Below are 21,796 nucleotides of genomic sequence, written 5' to 3'. Positions count from 1 at the left end.
TAAGATTTTTATAATTTTTATATATTTAATAGACTAATTTAATAATCATATAGATGTAATTGATGAAATAGACTTAATATGACTTCTTATCCATCTATCTATCTATATATATAAAGAAGAGTTTCCTTCACTTATAGGCCATCCACATCAGATTCCATGTCACTAATTCGGAGTATGTAGAAACGACACGTGTCACGGTCAATCAAAAGTCAATGTTTCATTAATTTTTGAATTTAATGGGTTTTATGTGTTTACTACGGTCCAAATACATCTTCTCTAAAAAAACGGTATACAAAACTTAGGGAAAGTGCCACTTTCAAAGTGGCCGTCGAGCAAGAATTCCCGTTCAGTCAACTGCCAATAGAAATCCAACGGTTTCACCGGTGACGAACGATTCCGATCAATGTCAGTCGGAAGCCGAAAAGACTTCTTTAATCTGGAGCCGTTACGGAAATTAATTTGGTTCATACATCTTCATTAACATTCACATTAATACATACTCTTTACTTCTCACACGATTTCACATTCAATGAATCTCTTCATTCATTCCTTTGTGTTAATCCTCCATTATAAATATGAAGGTTTTCTTCCAAAAAATCATCAGTTCAGTTCTCTTAATAAACAACACAAAAAGGTAATGAAAAAAGATTTGTTAAGCTCGTCGTTATACTTGACGGATTGTGACAGAAAGTGATAATAAACAGAAAAAATGAGATGAGAAACAGAATAAACAGAGAAGAAGAGAGGAGATAACTTTTTTTTAGTGAACTTTTTTTAAAAGATCTATTTATCTTTAGCCCATAATAATTTCCAACATCTTGGTGTTGATTTTTCATTAACGTGGCTCCCTAAAAGGTTGTTGGCCCTGATCTTAAGGATACAACAGTTAGTGAAGACACTTATGGATATAGAATCATGCGTGAGTATGCATGATTGTGATTTGTGAGTATATTTCAATTACATCTTTTCCATACCGACTATTGGATTGTGAATTCTATTTAACTTGGCTGCTTCTGTGTCTCCAAAATTTGTTGAGTTTTAATATATACATAGAATGCATTTTTCTTATTATACTTCCAAGTTTGAGTCTGCATATATCACAATAAAATGAGGACGGTGGACGAATGAGATGGATGTGGAATACTAAACATGTTCTTACATGAAATTGAAGCTTTGTAGTTTTGTCCAAATACTAACTTATGTCTTATTTAGAACACTCACTTCCCATAACATATGTACTCTCTTCTCGACAAATGACACCTGCTAACCTAATAAAAAACAATCACAGCGTTGACACATCTGAAAGAAAATTCGTCCAACCGCACCTTCTATTTCGGATAAAAATAACTAGAACTAATACGATATGAAAAACAATAGTTTCAAATATATATATATATGAAAATAATGTTTCATTGCACATCAACCTAAAATAATATTTTAGCACATAATTAATAATATAATATCAAAGACATAAATTTTAAAAATATTCATAAGAAAAAATATAATCTGAGATTTTTGTATTAAAAATTATTTTATTTATCATCAAAATTATCATAATTACAATAGAATAAACAAAGAAAATATGTAAAACTATTATGTATTCATGAACATTTTAATGTTAAGATGATCATGATCTATAACAAGAATAACAAAACATACACAATAAAAATTAATATTACCTTAAATTTTAAGTAAGCTAAACATTTTGAAATACTCTTTAACTGATATATTTATGTATTTTTGGTTATTAACACGCCCGTAGCGTAAAAAAAAAAAAAAAAATATATATATATATAGAGAGAGATTATGCTAATAGTAAAAATTAGTTTTTTGTTTAATTTTAAATTTAGAAAATAGCATATCTCATATACATCTCTTGCAAATGTAAAACTAAAACTAAAACATAAACCATAAATCATATAAAAAATAATAATCTTGATTACAAGTAAATTATATTCCACACGTAGGGCGGACCGACCCTAGTAGTAAATAAAAAGTGTACTTCTCTTTTAATAGAGAATATCTATATATATAAAAAAATGTTTGCTTCTTTCACATGACGCCACGTCATAAAGTCGTTGATTGTGAGTGCGACACCTGTCATCTTTGCCTAAAACTCATCGTTTCATTAACTTTTGATGTGGGATGCTGCGTTTCATAATTGTTTACAGTTTAGTGGGCTTTTTGTTCACACCGTGATATTGCCCAAATACAGAGAGATAACAACTATAATGAAAACATATGTAAAGACTGAAACTTTAGAAACGAGAAGAAAAAGAAGGAGCGTACCGTGAGTTTCTGGATGCTACTGACTTCGCCTTGGTTGGAGGCGATATCAATGGTGACGGTTCATTTCGCCACCACCTCCGGTAACTCAATAACATTCAAGAGTTTAAAATTATTGGCGATGGGTTTTGCAGAGTATGAAGAGGCAAAGGGACGAGGATGATGAGCAACAACACTGAAGAAGTTAAAAAGGAAAATCAAGCTAATTAATAAAAACATTCCACAGTTTAAGCGGTGGCGAGTAAATCAGATCGGTTTCTCAATTCCGCTATGACTCGATCAAGAGAGAAATATAGTTTTTTTTTTCTAAAGAAATATAGATATTATCAAAGCAAAGATTGCTCCGAACGAATCATAAGAAGATAAGGGAAGCAATCAAAGGTTTTTATCTCATTTTTTTAATTAGTTATTGAGAATTAACATGAATGGAAGTGCTATACACGCGGAGAGACATGAGTGTTGGTGAGATATGAGATACATATTTTAAACTTAAAAGGAAAATATACAGGAAGCAATGCGTTCAATTTCAATTGAGTCTTTTCTTTTGAGCCTTTTGTTTCAAAGAAAAACGACATAACATAACCGGATTTACTTCGGTTTAGTTTAGATTCGATTCAGCTTAAATGTATGCATGATTTTAAGCTACACAAGTTTCATTCAATAAATAAATCAACGGAAAATTTTATTGTAAAAAATTGGGTTAATTGAAATTCATAAGACAGAAAACAATAAATAATTAATAAAAAATTGGGTTAATTGAAATTCATAAGACAGAAAACAATAAATAATTAAAAATAATTTTATAATTTTATAATTATCTAGCTACTTATATTTATATAATATTTATAAATCAAAATAACATAAATATATGATTATAATTAATATTTAAATAAAAAATTCAGGCGTAGTCCGGGCCGACCCTAGTATATATAAATAAAATGAAGCAGACTCCATTGAAAAAACAGACCAATCCCCCAAATTTTCTATCATATTCACCAGATCAGAATAGTCGATCCAGATTTGAATAGTCGAAACCTGTGTTTCTCCACCGTATCTCCGACTTTGAAGGTACCTTTAAATGAAATCTCATGGTTTCATATTGTGAACAGTTTGATGATGTACGAATATTTTCAGAAAATTATGAAATTGACCAGTATTCTAGTGGAAAGAGCAAATAGGACCACTGAAGTGGGTAAGCAAATGTCGGGTGCAAAATGCAAACTGCAAACACGACAATAGTGACATGTAATCCAGTGGTCATCACTCAAATGTCACGTATGCTGTTAGTTTTGTTACTATTGGCAATATCGATGCAGGACAAATACAGTGGTGAGCAATAGATAGCAATGACCTATATTGATCTATAGTGTTTGTTTTGTTATTATCAAAGACAGCGATGAGCAATAGCAGTGAACTATATATATATATGTTAATTATACTGTTAATTTGTTTGAGTGATAAATAACATAAAATGTCGGTCTAGATCACATAAATAACATAAAATGTCGGTCACTGGATCATAGTCTCTTTGTTAGTTGATCGTTACTTTTGACAACCAACAAAAATTGTAATCCTTAAATTATCTAATTGTTTGATTTTTTAAAAAAAAATGTATAATGAACCAACGAATGCACAGCGACCATGAAGTCTAACGTTATCGTCGAATATACATCGTCAAAACAACAATATCAAAACAAAAACATTTGATCGTATGCCGATATATACTGTCCCCCAAGTCATTGAAGAAAAATGGCCAAAACGCACAGTCTAACATTAGTTGGTATTATGCGTGTTTTTTTTTTTTGTTAAAGTAGTTGGTATTGTGTTATTATTATACAAATTCATATGCTAACTGAAGAAAATTATGTGACGTGAAATTAATCCAACAATACAAAATTCGTACCTTTAAAATCAATAAAAAAAATAAAACTGTCAACTGATCAAATGCATCACTAATTAAGCAAAGCTAGTGTCCTTATATGCGAAATTATCACAATCATCTAGCGACAAAATGCAAAACTTGTGTTCATGTGTCTTGTGTCTAATCAAATTATTATTTTTTAAATCCTTTCGCAGTGACGACTGATTCACTTTAATATTTAACTGCAGATCATCGCAAATTTATAACAGTAAAACCGATATAAATCATAATTATTTTTTAAAAAAAGAAGATATAAATCATAATTTGTTGCATCCTACTGAAAATCGTTCATTTTGCCCTCGGCAACCTGAAGAGAACACTTGGTTACCAAAAACAGAAAAAAAAACAAAGAACAAAGAAAATTAAGCTAGTCACATCTGATCAAAATCGTTTTAATGTTTGCGATTGAATAATGATTTGAAAAATTCAGTGGTCTAATTAACTGACATAATTTTTTGTCGTTGAAGAAAAATAAATATTAAATACCAATTGGATCACCGAGTTTTTTCAAAATAAGATCGTTGCATCGGTGTCGTGAATGAACATCGTTCATCACACATGCGTTCTATTTAGCAAAAAAAAAAACACATGCGTTTTGACATGAGGGCCCTGTACTTATCACAAACACTACGAGAAAACACAAATTTAACGAGGAAATTTAACAAGCAAAAATAATCGTCGTAACTTTACGTCGACTTTACGAGGAACTTACGAGGAAATATAAAATCAGCGTTATTTCCTCGTAAAATAACAACGATATAATTTCGTCGTAAAGTCGATGTAATATCACATGGCTTTTACGAGGAATTACAATTTTCTCGTAAGCTCGACGTAAACATAACGTGAACTTTACGAGGAAATATTTTATGTCAACTTAGCGAGGAAATTTGAGTTGTAACACGTTTTTTCGGCCACCTAACTAAATTTCGTCGTAAATTCCTAGGAAAATTACAACTACCAGATTCGAAAATTTCCTATAAATATGGACATTTGAACATCATTTTAAACACACCAACAAGAAAAAAAACGTGAAAGAAAAAAAAAATGTCGGGCTTCGGGAATATTTTTGAGTTGCGGAGGTGCATGTATATGCATAGAGATGCTAATGAGAGAGTGACGAAAGAATACCTTGCGGGGCTGGAGACATTTATGCATCAAGCAGATTCCACACCGCTCGCCCAAGAAAGTGGTAAGATGTTCTGTCCTTGTCGGAAATGCAACAATTCGAAATTGGCAAATCGTGAAAATGTTTGGAAGCATTTAATAAATAGAGGTTTCACGCCAAATTACTATATTTGATTTCAACATGGAGAAGATTATAATTATGATCAAAATGAAGCTAGTATTAGTAATAGCAATTTTCAGGAAGAACCGGTTGATCATCATTTGCATAATGAACATAGTTACCATCAGGAAGAGCAGATGGTAGATTATGACAGGGTTTATGAAATGGTAGTTGATGCATTCGTAGCTCATGATGAAGATGAAGAACCTAATATAGATGCAAAAAAGTTTTCTGAAATGTTAAATGCGGCGAATCAGCCACTTTACAGTGGTTGTAGAGAATGTTTCTCTAAATTGTCGTTGGCTGCTAGAATGATGAATATTAAAACAGATCACAATCTACCTGAAAGTTGCATGAATGAATGGACAGACTTGTTTAAAGAATATATGCCGAAGACAATGTGTCTACTGATTCTTATTATGAGATTCAGAAGCTGGTTTATAGTCTTGGGTTGCCTTCGGAGATGATAGATATTTGCATCGACAACTGCATGATCTACTGGGGAGATGATGAGAAGTTAGAAGAATGTCGATTCTGCAAGAAGCCACAATTCAAGCCGCAAGGACGGGGACGTAATAGGGTACCGTACCAAAGGATGTGGTACCTACCAATTACAGACAAATTGAAAAGATTGTACCAATCAGAGCAGACTGCTGGAAAGATGAGATGGCATGCCGAGCATACTCAGACGGATTGTGAGATGACTCATCCATCAGATGCAAGAGTCTGGAAACATTTTAACAAAGTACATCCAGATTACGCTAGCAATAGCCGGAATGTGTATCTCGGATTATGCACAAATGGATTTAGTCTATTCGGAATGTCAGGGAGACAATATTCATTGTGGCCAGTCTTTCTTACGCCATACAACCTGCCACCGGAGATGTGCATGCAACGGGAGTTGCTATTCTTGACCATATTAATACCTGGTCCGAACCATCCAAAAAGGTCTCTGGATGTTTTCCTACAACCACTGATAAAAGAGTTGAAAGATTTGTGGTCAACAGGGGTGAGGACGTATGACTGCTCAACGAAGATGAATTTTACGATGCGAGCGATGCTTTTGTGGACCATCATAAGTGACTTTCCTGCCTATGGGATATTGTCTGGATGGACTACACATGGGAGATTAGCTTGTCCATATTGTAATGGAACGACAGATGCGTTTCAACTGAAGAATGGTAGGAAGACAAGTTGGTTCGATTGTCACCGTCAATTTCTTTCCATTGGCCATCCGTACCGAAGAAACAAGAATTTTTTTAGGTAAAAAAGGGTTGTGAGAGACATTCTTCCTCAATATCTAACTGGAGAACAAATTGAAGCGCAAATCGACTACTACGGAGCTAACAAAACAGTTCGTTGTGGTGGTAATTGGCATGTCCCTCTTTATATGCCTGATTCTTACGGTGTTCATCACAACTGGTACAAGAAGAGTATATTTTGGGAGTTGCCATATTGGAAGAATCTTATTCTGCGCCACAACCTCGACGTGATGCATATAGAAAAGAATTTCTTTGAGAACATCATGAATACAATATTGAATGTCCCAGGGAAGACAAAAGACAACATAAAATCGAGGTTAAAGAAGAAGTCGTGGAACAACTTCAGCAGAACATTCTCATCTTATTGTGCAACTTGGAGAATATATTTTCTCCGGGATTTTTTGACGTCATGGAGCATCTAGCTGTCCACCTCCCATATGAGTCATTGCTTCGTGGACCTGTACATTACGGATGGATGTATCAGTATGAGCGAGCCATGAAATATTTGAAGGGAAAAACAAAGAACCTCGCAAAAATTGAAGGTTCTATAATTGCTGGAAGTTTGACAGAAGAAACTTCTCACTTCACATTGTACTACTTTGCGTCAAAAATACGTACCCGGAAAAGAGCTCCAAGAAGATATGATGATGGTGGTGTCGCGCCAACATATGCAGTTGCTGGTGTTCCAGACATCTTTAGCCAGATTGGGCGACTCGGTGGGAAATCAAAAGAGGTTTGGTGGTCGAGTGAAGAAGACGCTCATAGTGCACACACCTATATTCTACTCAATTGCGAGGATCCATTGATGCGTTATTTTGAAAGGTAACATATGTGGACACTTCTAAACACCTATAAGTACAAATTGTATAATTGCCAAAGATTAATTAATATAAAATATGATTTTACAGCCTATTTATTTCTCAAGTCGAAGAAACATTCCCATGTATATCCACAAGTGACGTAGACAAAAGGAAAGATCAACATTTTATTAAGTGGTTGAAGAATCAGGTATTAACTCAAACTCTTAATTTTTTCGGGTCGATCAAACTCTTTTTTCAGACATGATCTGTAATTCAACGTTCTCTTTATTTTCGCAGGTTGATTATCCTAAGTGGTTACACAAAGTAATTCAATCTTCACTTGTAAAGGTCACCACATCACAAATGTATTTCACACGAGGCTATACTTTTCACACATATGAGCATGGTAGACAGCAAGCGACCAGTGCAAGCGACCAGTAACTATGGAATATGTGTGAAAGGGAAAACATATTTCTACAGGATCTTGACGGAGATTGTTGAAGTCGAATTTCCAGGGATATTGAAGCTGAAATGTGTCCTCTTCAAATGTGAATGGTTCGACCCCATCGTCAACAGAGGTGTTCGGTTTAACAAATTCGGTGTAGTTGATGTCAATAGTGGACGAAGGTACAACAAATTCTTTTTTTGCCATACATGAACTAGGAAAATAAAGTAATTTCTACGTTTTCTTTATTTTTCCAGGTACAAAAAATTCTAGCCTTTCATCTTATCTTCACAAGCAGACCAAGTTAGCTTCCTTTCATACCCTCGGATGAGAGAATCGGGAATAAATTGGTTAGCCGTGATCAAAGTTACACCTCGAGGACGAATCATCAGTGGAGAAAAACCACCACTGCAAGAAGAACAGATAAATGAAGTTGAGGAACCTGAACAAGAAATTGATGACATCCTTCTCATAGATCCACATAATCATGAGTACGAAGATCTTACCGACGATGCCACAGACGAAGCTGTTGAAGACGAGTTTAATGAAAATGATGATGTTTCTAGTGATGACGAGAATGTCGATGTATCAGATTGATGTATTTGTTTTTAATAAGATTGGTTTTCAGACTTAATGCATGTGATTTGATGGATTTAATCATGAAAAACTATTTATATAATTTGACTTTGTGTAAGGTAATGAGAGTTTGTATTAGAAATAAGAGATTAAGATTGAAATTGTGGTTTTAGAATTTGGGGTTTGGAATGGAAATAATAGATTGAGGTTAAAGGGATGATGGGGTTTGGAATATATGAAGTAGAAGATAAAGAAGACGGGGTTTGGGGAAGATGGGGTTTGGGGTTTCGGATTTTAGGGATTTAAACATATTCCTCGTAATTTCCTCATAATATAACGAGGAAATAACGACGAAAAGAACGCGGGCCTCGCTAATTCCTCGTTAATTTCACGTAAGCACAATTCGTTTTTAAAGACCTCGTAAGAGGAAAACGTGGGCCTTGCTATTTCCTCGTACATGAACGACCAATAAAAAAAAAGAAAAAAAAGAAAGAGAAGAAAGATACCGGAATCATAGGAGGGAAAAAACAAGGCGAGACCTACGTAAGTCTAGCCTTGTCTCCGCCCACATGTGTTCCCGTATCTTTCAACCCTTCCTTTTTTTCAAATCTTTCTAATTTGAGAAGCAAACTGGTGAGTAATTATCTCTGATTTGCAGAGTTTATCTTTGATTTGAGAAGCAAACTGGTGTATATTTATAGAAAACGCGGGCCTCGCTAATTCCTCGTTAATTCCACGTAAGCACAATTCGTCGTAAAGACGTCGTAAATGAAAACGCGGGCCTCGCTAATTTCTCGTTACACAACGAGGAAGTTATGAGGAAACAAAACGCGACCCTCGCTAATTCGTCGTAGAAAATAACGCGGGTCTCGCTAGTTCCTCGTAAAGTTAATAGGAAATTACGACAATAACTAATTTCTTAAATAAACACGCGAGCTCGCTCTCCCATTTCCTCTCCACTTCCTCTCTCTTTCGTAGCTATGGTACATTCTCTCTCTATTTCCTCTCTAATTTGATTAGTTTAGGGTAGATTAGGTGGTTAGTGTTGGGAATTTAGATAGGTTTACTGATTTTATGTTAATTAGTGTTGATTAGGTAGTTAATGTAGGGAATTTAGCTAAATTTATAGAATTTGTTAATTACTGTTGATGTTAATTTTAAAAACGTACTCACTCCCCATTACAGACAGATGTTCGGTAAGCCTGGTAGTCGTTTAGACCCTTCGTCTTCTTCAGCTCCCGGTTCTTCGGGTCCGAAGGCTCCTCCGACGATGCCTCCTCTTGTGCCTCCTCCGATGGCTCCTCTGATGCCCGTCGAGATTCATCCCGATTTGATGGTGCCTCCGAGTGCTCCTTACTCGCAGTACACTGTCGAGGACATTCTCAGTCAGCCAGACAGAGAAGGTTTACCAGTCATAAACCCCGACCGACCGGACAGAACTTTGTGGTATGTTACATTAATTATTTTTTTTAATTCTTTTAAAAATTCTTTTATAACATTAATAAATAATTTATACTTTAAATTTGTTTTTTTTCAGGTTTGGGGTTGACGGATGTCTTGCATCAGACGTAACCGACACGATGAAAGGTTGCTTCTCCATGCCACATCCGAACTGGAAAAAGACGCCGATCTACGTCAGAAAGACGTGGTTCAAAATTTACGCTATAAATTACTTCATTAATTATATATACTTTAATTTTTTCATAATTTATATATATGTTTTTTTAAAACTAATTATTAATTTAAATCTTTTTTTACAGCAAAAATATCATTAGTCTATGGGGGTCAATGAGAGGGTGAGGAAAGCGTTTTACGCGAAGGTGAAAGTTCGCTTGTTGGACACGGTCTCCAACTGGAAGGGTGACTGGATCGTGAAGAGGTATGAGCGTGGTACACCCGCTGAGCTCACCACAGATGTGTGGGATGGCCTCATCCGTTATTGGCGGGATCCTGAGTCCATTAGAATCGCCCAGTCTTGCTCTGCCTCCCGTAACACGGTAGATGACCACGGCCACGGGCCGATGCTTCACTCTACGGGCCAAAAATCCCACGCCGGTATCCGGTTGGAAATGGTTATTAAATATTTTATTTAATTAATTTTTTAATATATATATATATATATATATATATATATATATAATTTGTATATTCTAACTTTCTTAAAAAAAAATTAGGCAAAAGAGACGGGACAACTCCCGTCTCTTATGCAACTTTACGAGAGAATCCACAAGAATAAGGCGGGCTAATTTCTAGATGGCAAGTCCGAGCAAATCTTCAACGATTTGGTTGCTCAGGTTGACGACCGCCAGACCCAACAGATCCAGCAGTCCACCGACGGATTACCCGTCACCTTATCCACACTTGAAGTGGATAAGATTTACGAGGAGGTAAATTTTTAATTTTTTTATTATTCATTTAATTTAACTTTAAATTTTTACTAACAATATTTATTTTTTGTTTTTAAGGTTGTCCCTAAGAAAAATGGACGTACGTTGGGGATGTTCCGAGAGCGACATCTTCTTATGGACAGACACGGGAAGATGAAGTCACTCAGCTGCGTAGAGAGTCCACTCAGCTGCGTAACGAGTTGGACTCGACGCGATCTGCGTTCACAGCTCGTATGGGTGGAGTCGAGAGCTTCTTGGACGTTATAGCGGCCACAAATCCGGAATGGGAGTCCTTGTTGAGGAACATGCGACGACAAAATCTCATTCTAGGCGAGTCATCATCCGACACACATGCCGAGGCAGATGTAGAGAGGAGGAGTGATGAATTCTATCAGGCGATGAACGACTCTTAGTTCTTTTTTTTTCCGGTTTGTTGTATTTATAAATTTAAAACTTATTTATATATAAAATATTTTCGTATTGATTTTGTTTTTAAATTTTAATTTTATTAATAAATTAAATAATTTTAATTATTTTTTAATTATATTTTTAAATTCTGTAAAATAATAAAACGAAGTAAATTCGTAGCTAATTTACGTCTTATTTGCGTGGAAAGTGTACGAGGAAATAACGAGGAAGAATTAACGAGGTATTATTTTCGACGTATTTATGTGTACTTTACGAGGAATTACTTTCGAGATAAATACGTCTAGTTTACGAGGAAATGCTTTCGTGGTATTTACGAGGAATATTTACGTGGTCTTTACGACGAAATATATTACTTTGTCTTTACGACGAAACTTTTTTCTCGTTAAGTTACGACGAATTGGCGAAGAAATATGCGTTACAACGAAACTTTTTTCTCGTTAAGTTACGACGAATTGGCGAAGAAATATGCGTTACAACGAACGAGTAACGACGAAACGTATTTTCTCGTAAACCTTCTTTTACGACGAACTCATGGGGAATACCGCCGTTGTAAAACTTATGTTTTCTCGTTGTGAAACACTATTATTGAATCCATAATACTCATGCTAGTTTCAGATACTATACATATGCGTAATGGCGTAATGCGTTAAGCATAATGCATGATTATGCATGTGCACAGTGCAAACACATTCACGCACTTAACTATTTTCAATCTCGAATGTTTGAAGAATCTATTGAGATTGATTGGAATTCTTGTTATGGATAATACGTTTAGCGTTGAAAGCTATAGAAAATGTCTTAAAAAGGCGAAAAAATCTGATAAAACTACGAAAAAACGGAAATATCAATAAAATACTATTTTTGTGAATTGATACAGTACACTCCAATACATATGACGTGTTCGCTAAACGACGGGACGTGTCAGTGAGTTGAGTGGGTTAGGTCACCATCGAGATCTCGATTCTCAAGGTCCAGTCGTCGGCGGTCGGTTGAAATTGAAACGTCTTCTAAAGGCCCATGGACACCAACTCGTCACACCATCATCACATCTGTCACGTGAATACTGGGCCCACAAGGCCCATCCCCCGTCACCGTCTCACAGCTCTTATATTTCACACTTCCATTTATTATACATAACACACGCATATTAACAGTCTGACATACATACGAATACAAACAGTATAAGTTTTTTTTTTTTTTTGAACAACCAAATAAACAGTATAAGTATATATGTGGGTGTGTGTGTATGTGTGTATTGGCTGGATAATGGACTGTGATATGTTTGATTTGAATAAGATTTATAGAATTGCTTTCAAATATGAAAGTTCTTACAATCATTTGTTTTCGATGGAAACATTATAGCTATGATTCGTTACATTCAAATAGAAATTGTAATTAACCGTTCAAAACTTCAAAAAGTTTATCTATTTTTCTATATAAAAAATTGATTTCTAACTTAAAAATCAATTGGCGATAATTGCATTGGTCTAAATTTTTTATATGTTATTCACGTGTATATGAGATATTTTATTCAACATATTTAACGAATCATTTAAGTTTGATATCAGGAAAAAAGTTTATGAAAATGTCTTTTTTTTTTATCAACAATCACAAACACTAAAGATCATGCATTGTATTGGCTAATCTCTCTACAGTGTTGGTCTCCCTCTGATAATGATATGAGTTGATGATGCCAAGTGAAACGAGATTTGAATTTTTTTCACGTAACGTAATATCAATGGGCCTTACTTAAAAGCCTCACATGGCCTAACTCAGACGACGACATGTTACCCAATATGAAAATAATTCTTCTTAAAAGGCGTCGTAAGGCCCAACGTAAGCGACTACTATTTTACCCCAATTTTCACGATTCTTTTTTGGTCAACAAATATATTCACGATTCTATGGATTGTTGTTTATTCTTTTTAGAAGAGCTTTGTGAATGAAAAGAATGTGTTTTCTTTTTTGAGAAATGGCATATGAGAGGAATGTGTTGATACTTGATAGTAAAAAAATGGATTGGTTATTCATGTCACATGTGTTATTTAAAAAATCAGTTTGAAAATTTAAATATATTTTTAGTTCCATTTAACTTAAATATTTATACCACTAAAAGAAAACCCATAAAAAAACTGGAAAATCTTGTAATCAAATGTGCTCACGAAAATAACTAAAACCCCTAATATTCTTAGATTTAGAGGAGACTTGGGGGCGGTTGCACTAACCAAGTCGACTCCGAACCGTTCTATAAAATCTACGTTTCGACGATCCTTTTTTAACCATACTAAAAAGATTTATATAAACATTTTTCTCTTGATCTTGTATCATTATTTGATTCTTTTATAGTATCTGAAACTCAGACTTTAATACTAAAAACATTAACGAATCTTTAACCAAATTACTAGACTAAACCGGTTTCCACAATCAAATGTTAAGGTCCGAAAGATAGATAAACAGAGAGAAGAGTAGTCAACTATACTTATTTTCTAAAAATATTAAAAAAAAAGGTAATAAGTATGACTAACGAGAGTGCGACATCTACAGCGATTCCGCCGCAACACCCCGAGCATCATCAGCCACCACCAAATCCAATCAACTCTGCTACCTCCCCTCCACCAGCTACGGTCAGTACTCACTACTCTCTCTCTCTCTCTCTCACTTACACGATCTGTATTGCAGATGAGCGTCGCCGCGAACAGCAACGGCGTAGCGTTCGATGAAGCCGTCGAAGAACCACCATGTTTCAAGTAATTTCGATTGCATTGTCGTGAATTTCAACCTTTCGATTGAAAACCTAAGTCGATTGTTTAGGTATCTGGATAGCAAAGAGTATGCTGATAAGTACAAAAAGTACGAATCTGAGTTCAAGCAGTGGATCCTCGCCAAGCATTTCTATCCCAATGCAGGTTTTGTTTAGTTTCTATTGCATTCCCTTTTATCTTCTTTCGCTCTGAGTTCACATGAGATCTTTTTTGGGTGTTTGTTTTGTCAGTGAATTTGTACGAGGGGAGAACGACAATTGGTGGTGAAACCATTCTGTCTAGCAAGTAAGCATCAAAAGATGTACAATTTTTTTTTTTTTTTTTTAGTTTTGGATAATAAAGCTCTTATCTTTCAGGTGGCCTTGCACGCGTTTCTATGCAGACCGGTGTGTTTCATTTGCACAAGAAGAGAGTGTTGATTCACTTACTGCAGAGATTGGTTTAGTTCCCAATGGAGCTATTGTCTCTGAGAAGAAGATTTGTTGATGTAGTAGGCAAGTAACAATGTTTGTTTTGCTTCATTTGACCAAGAATGTGATACTAATTAGCTATTGCATTGTTGTTAACTATATTATATACATATGTATGTATGCAAGCTATTACTAGTGTAGTAGTAGTCACATTACATATAATGGTTAATCAGTCATAGTACTCCTTACTGGCTTAGCAACACCAAGAACATGAAACTTTTTTTTTGTTTTACCTACCAAAGAAAGTGTTGGTCCTGGTCGAAGTCTCTCCTCTGAGATGATGATGATGATGATGATGATGATGATGAGGATTACGGTCATCGATGCTGCCGCCATCCACATTTCTCACCGGTATCAGCATTTCCGCCATGAGCAATTGAAAAGAAGAGACTTTCTCCTTCAGCTGCGAGTTCTCTTGCAGGATCTGGTGGTTGCTTTCCAGCAAGTTGATGACTTTCTCGGACAAGTTATGGTTCAAGATCATGAGCTGTTCCACTTGCTGCTGCAGCTCTTCTATCTGCTTCTTCTTCCGCATACGCGACCTTCTCGCTGATTCTCGGTTTGAGACCATTCTTTTCGCCCTTCTCTCGTCTGGAACCAGACCCTCGTAAACGTGTTCTCCGTTTGGGTCTAAGTGAAAGCAGTGGTTGTTGCTGCGTGTTGATATGTTTGGTGACTGCGATGGGACATGGAAGTTGGCGTTTGGTAGGAATGTCGAGTTGAAATGATCGTCTTGTGGCGGCATTCCTTCGAATATATCGAAACAATGGTGAGAGCGATGGACACTAGAAGCCTCCATGTATTGTTTTGGATATGTTATCATCAAAAATTGATTATCTTTGATGCACGAATCAGAAACACCAATAGTGAGAGAGTGTGTGGATGGAGATAGTCTACAGAAAGAAGAAATATAAAGATTAATGTAGGCTTATAATTTAAGGCGTTGAATGCTATTTAATGACTAATTAACTTGCATGAAGACAACTGTATTTACATTTTCTGTGGATTTCTTTTTTAGCTTTAGAAACTCTGCTCCACTAACTAAACTTCTCTCTAGTGATACTTTTTGACAAAATCTGATTTATGTCAACATCTCTGTCAATGTTTGATAACTTTTTATGGGTTCTTGTTTCTTAAGTTAAGTTTTATTTTTACGTCCTTTTAATCTTTATTTACCAAGGGTTTACCATAGATAAAGAAGTTCGTTTTCGAATGGTGACGCTTTCATCGTTTTTTTTTTCTAACAATGTCATATATATACGAAGCTTTCTTGTGAATGTTCTTTGTGTTTCAATTCATTTTATCTGTTATGTTTCGCTTTTGTTCTTTGCAAATATTTAATATCTCGTTACGTGTGGAACTGACATGTTTGTGTGTACAGAGCCGGCCCTGGGCCCAAGCTAAAGAAGCATGGGCTTCCGGCCGCCAAATAATATTAATATAACCGGCCACAAATTCCAATAAGTGTGTCTTTAGTGTAGTGGTTCAATAGCCACAGTTCATTAACTCCGAACCAGAGTTTAAATCCCCCTACCTATATTATTTTATTTTCGGCCACTTTTTCTTTTTGGGCTTCTAGCCTTAAAAATTCTAGGCCCGGCTCTCTGTGTAATACGTTGTCTGTGTCATCAGTATTTTACTAATAGGACTTCACGGTGAAGTTGGTCGGTGGATGCTAACTTGCACGCACTTAGCTGTTTTCACTAACAATTCTAAATTTTCAAATCTATTCGTCAATTTAGAAAATCCTAGGACTCTTATAGTTTCTTTAAAAGCATACAAAAAGAAAATGCTTAACGATTCAAGTTGATGTACCACTAGCGTAAATTAATCAAAGTGGCGTACCTACTTGAACAAAGATAATGCGAGTTTTGTTAAGTTAATTATTTTATCCCATTTTCGTAACACAATTTAGAAGAAAAGAATGCCGATAGTAAACACGTGACTATAACGTCAAAGATGTTAATTAATGCATTGTTTCCAGACCGAGATTAAGTGGATAAACTTGAAATTTCAAGGCTAATTAAAGCAGAAACCATAGAGATAATGATACTTAACAGCTTTCAAAGTGTGTATCAAAATGTACGTTAGCGTTACGGAGAGGCAATGTCTTGTTTCCAGAAACGGACAATGATACTCTTTTCTGCAAGTTTCGTCTGAACCCATTGAAGCTCTATCAAGGTCGCAGTCAGGATCGTTGAATACAGAGCACAGAATATTCTAAAAGTTTATGATATTAACTTCTTAGCATATAAAGTTTTATCTGCAGTGCAAGTTAATATATGAAAATGTGCAAGTTTTGTAAGAAATTCTCACATATTTTATAAAAATTTGTAAATATAAGCAATGTATTCTCTTAGACCAAACACAACACAAGTCAGCTTATCATGTTATTAATCACAAACAAAGTCAACATCATATTCTTCTATTGTAAAACCCTAATTTTTCAGGGGTATTCAAAACCGGCTCTGCTCAGTCTCATCTGAAGGCAACTCAAAACGACAAACCGGACACGTGTTCCTAATCCCAAGCCATGGAACAATACATTCACCATGGTACTTGTGTCTACAAGGCAACTCTGCAACCTCATTCCCAACACTCATCTCTTCTCTGCAAACAGCGCAACACATGGCATCATCATCGTCCTCCTCCGTAACATCCTCTTTGGTCAAAGGAGAGACTTTGAGATTCTTTATGAATGATTTGGAAGCTGGAGGCTTACCAAGACCAGATGAGATCTCAGCCTCAAACAACATCTCATACTCGGTCGTATGAAGATAATCTTCATCGTCTTCTTCTTGTTGATCAATATCACCGCCAATGTATAACTCCATGTTGCTTTCTGCGTCGTCTAGGTTGAACTCGAGACTACGAGAGTTCAACAAAACTTCCCATCCTAGATACCCTCTCCTCTCACCTATTGCTAAATCCTCTTGAGAGATTGTAGCAGAGACGGAGACTGAAACAGAGTTGTTATCATCACCTTCTGCTGAAACCTCCCTCTCATCACCATCACCATCACCATCAACTTCTTCCCACTCGAACTCCTCATTGTCTTCCAAATTAAGCGAATCCCAACAAAGAGGGATCGTCACACTATCATCTTCTTCTTCTTCATCATCATCATTCACATACTCATCTTCTTCATTCAAATCAACTCCCCAGATCTCCTTCTCTGGATCATCTTCTTCAACATCAGAATCAAAACCAGATTCAACTGTAACCCTAACATCACCAGAATCCATTCCTAAATATCTAATCCCATCAAACAAATCGTCTTCTTCATCATCACAATCAACAAAGCCTCTACCAGATTCTAACCCTAACCCAAAATCAAGAAGTGCCAAACTACCCACGCGCATGTCGCGATCTCCCTCTACCACACCAAAACCAGAATCTGAACCCGCACTCTCGTAATCGTCACCAAGCGGGCTTACCTGAGATTGCTCAACGCGCTGGTGGAACAAATCCATGACGAAGCTTCGCCTCTCGAGCAGATCAAGACCTCCGGCGGCCGAGACGTCGAACTCGGAAGCGAAATCGGATTGAGAGACGTAGAGATCGACGTCGTCGTCGGATTGGACCCAGTGAGGGAGCGAATCGAGGATCTGAGAGAGTGGTTGGTGGTGTTGCCGGCGTTGGTGGTGGTTACGGTTAAAATGGGTCAAAACGGCATCGTTTGCGTCGTGGATCTGAAGGTAAGACATCTCCGCCATTTCTTCCGCCTTGTCTCTCTTTCTCTCTCTCTCTCTCTCGCTTTCTCCTCTCGTTGTTTTAGAATGAGCAACCTTTTCGCTATTTATTTTTAAAAAAAATTGCGTAATAAAGACTTTGACTATATATTGGGCCGTACTTAAACGGGCCTTCATATCGCTAGGCTGTAAAATTTTGACTATATTGGGCCGTACTTCTATATGTACGTACTAATTCTTGTTTCTACCGATACTCATATTTTTGGTCAACCTACCAATACTCACTTCAAACTTTTTTTTTTTTATCAACCACTTCAAACATTTAATACTCAAATTTGGGTTGTTGCATTATAATAATCTAAACCAAAAAATAGTTCCTGAGGTACTCGGGATTTTCGTTCTTCTTTTGTGAATAACAATATAATAATTTTTCTTACCCTTGACTATATAAACTGTTAAGTCAATGATAGCAATACATATTGATCTTCCACACCAACCTTGCGCAGCAAACAACGGTCACCACTCACCAGGAGCCATTAGACTGAAATTCCTGAAGCGCTACCATTGCTTTCTTTGCTCCCTGTTGAATATTTCTAGAGGCTAATTCAATTTGCAATACTACAAGAAGAGGTCCCGAAACTTGTGGTCGGGTGGTAAAAGACAGGCTTGAGATCCTAACACGTTTTAGGTTTGATCCATATGTTGCGTGAAACTAAGTCACACATTGTTTTAGACTCTCACATGGATATTGGCCCTTTCTTTCGGTCCATTTGAATACCCGGAGAGAAAGTCTATCTATAAGCCATACCTATATTTGGGGATTAGTTTGAGCTCTTCTATAGGTTTAAGATGCCCCATGTTAATTCAAAAAAACCTATAGAAAAGAGTTGCGATAGAATTATAAATTTTAACTTTTTACAATATAGAAGTAAATTACTCGTAAACTGATTAAAATCAGATTCAGATTTTTAAAAATGCTGTCTTCGATATTAATTGTGCAACACGTACATAGATGTATGTACAACTAAATTATCTCGTATGTTTTTTTTTTCTGACATCAATTTTGGCCATTTTATTAATTAAATTTGAAATGGTTTAGATAACCATATCGAAATAGCATAGCAAAAAAAAAAACGATTTATGATCAGATGTAGAACTTCTAGCTAGCTAGAGCTTGTATGTTATGGTTTTAGATGGATCGAAATATTATCCTAAGACCATGATTAACCCGGGGTTCTTAGAGTGGAGTTCTTAGCGTAAGTTAAAAACCGTTTCTTAACTTTTAACTAAAAAAGCTAAGAACCAGTTCTTAAAGTCCTTATTTAAGAACCGATTTTTAGCTTTTTTAGTTAAAGGTTAAGAAACAGTTTCTTAACTTCCGCTAAGAACCTCATCGTAAGAATTCCGGGTTAATCATCATTCTCTAAGTACTCATGTGTTTTAGCTCTTGGGTCCCTGTTCTAAGTTATTTATGGCCGGTTCCCAGCCGGGCAAATAACTGTTTCTTCTGGAGCTTATACTCTTTGCCATTGAAATCCAATTTCAAAAAGTATTTGGTTAACTGAATTCCGGAGTTGTACTTGAAAAGTTTTCTATGTTCCGTAGTTTTTTTTTTTTGAATCTTTGCAGGCTTTTGTGTTTTTCCACTGAAAGTAATATTATGTTATGCAACTCCACTCGACAGCATTTGGATAATTGTGCGACTGAAATTATGCACCTCACCACCTACCTACCTATGCAACATATATACACGTGACGGTAATCTCTTCTATTACTAACTAAGAAATAACGCCGAAAATACAAAAAAATATGACTATGACATGCAAAATGAAATCTGAGATGCAAGAAATCTGAGATGCAATCATGCAAAAGGTGATATTCTAGATCATTTCTTTGATATCGATTGGTCAAGTAATTTTTGAAAGAATTACAATTCTCGTCCAATTTTCTATGGCGACTGGACTGGCACATTTTTACTATACTAAGATAAGAATTGCACGTGTCGAGAGAAAAGAGAGACTAAGTGTTCCAATGGAAAAGTGGAACAAAGACATTTCTCCCGCAAAAGCAATTCTTACTGCATTCACCATTCAACTGTTTTTGATTTTACAATTGCAGATAACCAGAAATTTGCTTGCAGTTCAATTTTTTTGTATTTTTGTGGTAAAAACAGAAGATCTGCATGATCTCACCCGCTATACATTTGGTGTTGTTTACGAGAGATCTGCACATATTTAATTTTCAAATATATTTATTTGTTTTATAAATACAATATTTTTATTCTATTTTATTTACAACTTTAACAATATAAAAACTATCATTGACTATATATTTTTATTTTTGTCATATAATTTACATATATTTAAGTATTATATTTATATAATGTGTGTTTAATTATAATATGAATTATGCAAAATATAGTAATACAATTTAAATATATATACTAGTGGAAGAGATATATGTTTTTCATTAAATTCTAATATTCTCATATTTTGATTTCAAAATTACAATAGCATAGTTTTCGTGCAAGATTTATTATTGTTTATGTATTATATTTCTATATATGTGTTTTGATATATTTTATCATAATTTTTTATTACTTAAACATATAATTTATTTTATTTGAATTGTTTTTATCATTCGAAACTATTTTACTTAAATATAAGTTTTCATAATTTTTATTACTTAACCATATAATAATCGTTTGATTTGCATGCATGATCCGCTTGATATGCATCTCTCCTGCATGATCCGTTTGATCTGCTTGATCTGCACCGTTTGAACTGCTTTTACCATTCGGAACCTAAGTGTTCGAATGGAAGGGTGAGACAAATGCAAATCTCCTGCACAAGCAGTTCTCCCACACTTAAGTTACCATTCACCTTTTCTATTTTTACGCTAACATTTGATGGTGTTGATCTGTTTTTTTTTGCCAATAAATAATTTTGTTACAAACACTTAACTCAAAATATATTTATCTGATTTTTATAAATAATGTACGATGCTTAGCTCACATTAATACTATTTTGTCATTTTAAAATTATAAATATGATGTGCAATCGCCGATAAAACACAACATTTTCTAAAGAAGAAGATATAGATCTTCCTACATATATGTCGACACAGATAAGTAATTAATAATTTTTTTTATTTTTAAAATAGTTAATATATTGGTAAATGATTGAAATTTTTTAAATCTATTGAGAGAAGACGATTTTAAATGGACTCTTAACCGATAACGAGTATTTATTGAGTTGTACGATCAACTAATTTTTATGACCAGTTACCATTTTAAACATTCTACACCCACTAGTAGAAAGTTTCGCGGTGATAAGTTCAACCAAGAATTTAATATTAGTGTAACCTTCCGGTTTTCCAAATAAAAACTCGATCAAATAGAATGAAAATAGAAGAAGTACAAGTATCTTATGAAAAATTCTACAGGTATTTCGGTCGATTCTACAACATTTGAGATATTTGT

At 35.2% G+C, this 21,796-nt stretch overlaps 3 protein-coding genes across 4 annotated transcripts; 1 reads left to right on the top strand and 2 right to left on the bottom strand.

Moving 5' to 3' along the window:
- Positions 1 to 13,810: 13,810 nt before the first annotated feature.
- On the top strand, positions 13,811 to 14,807 carry BNACNNG21220D. 2 transcript variants are annotated; one of them, XM_022712380.2, is made up of 5 exons: positions 13,811 to 14,015; positions 14,071 to 14,138; positions 14,215 to 14,297; positions 14,384 to 14,438; positions 14,510 to 14,807. In XM_022712380.2, the coding sequence occupies exons 1-5, from the start codon at positions 13,908 to 13,910 to the stop codon at positions 14,637 to 14,639; spliced, it is 444 nt and encodes a 147-aa protein (XP_022568101.1). In that variant the 5' UTR covers positions 13,811 to 13,907; the 3' UTR covers positions 14,640 to 14,807. The 2 variants fall into 2 exon arrangements, with proteins under 2 accessions (XP_022568101.1, XP_013730920.1); XM_013875466.3 differs by having other exon boundaries at positions 13,812 to 14,015; positions 14,203 to 14,297.
- Positions 14,689 to 16,787, bottom strand: LOC106434596 (basic leucine zipper 8-like). The gene has a single exon (XM_048762009.1). It carries the CDS (start codon positions 15,444 to 15,446, stop codon positions 14,853 to 14,855), a length of 594 nt encoding a protein of 197 aa, XP_048617966.1. The 5' UTR covers positions 15,447 to 16,787; the 3' UTR covers positions 14,689 to 14,852.
- Positions 16,788 to 16,920: 133 nt separating this feature from the next.
- LOC106434617 lies at positions 16,921 to 18,420 on the bottom strand. The gene has a single exon (XM_013875484.3). It carries the CDS (start codon positions 18,337 to 18,339, stop codon positions 17,080 to 17,082), a length of 1,260 nt encoding a protein of 419 aa, XP_013730938.1. The 5' UTR covers positions 18,340 to 18,420; the 3' UTR covers positions 16,921 to 17,079.
- Between the last annotated feature and the right edge of the window lie 3,376 nt (positions 18,421 to 21,796).

The sequence above is a fragment of the Brassica napus genome, chromosome C7 (genome assembly GCF_020379485.1).
Source record: "Brassica napus cultivar Da-Ae chromosome C7, Da-Ae, whole genome shotgun sequence".
NCBI classification, from domain to species: domain Eukaryota; kingdom Viridiplantae; phylum Streptophyta; class Magnoliopsida; order Brassicales; family Brassicaceae; genus Brassica; species Brassica napus.
This window is presented reverse-complemented; position numbering and strand designations above follow the sequence as displayed.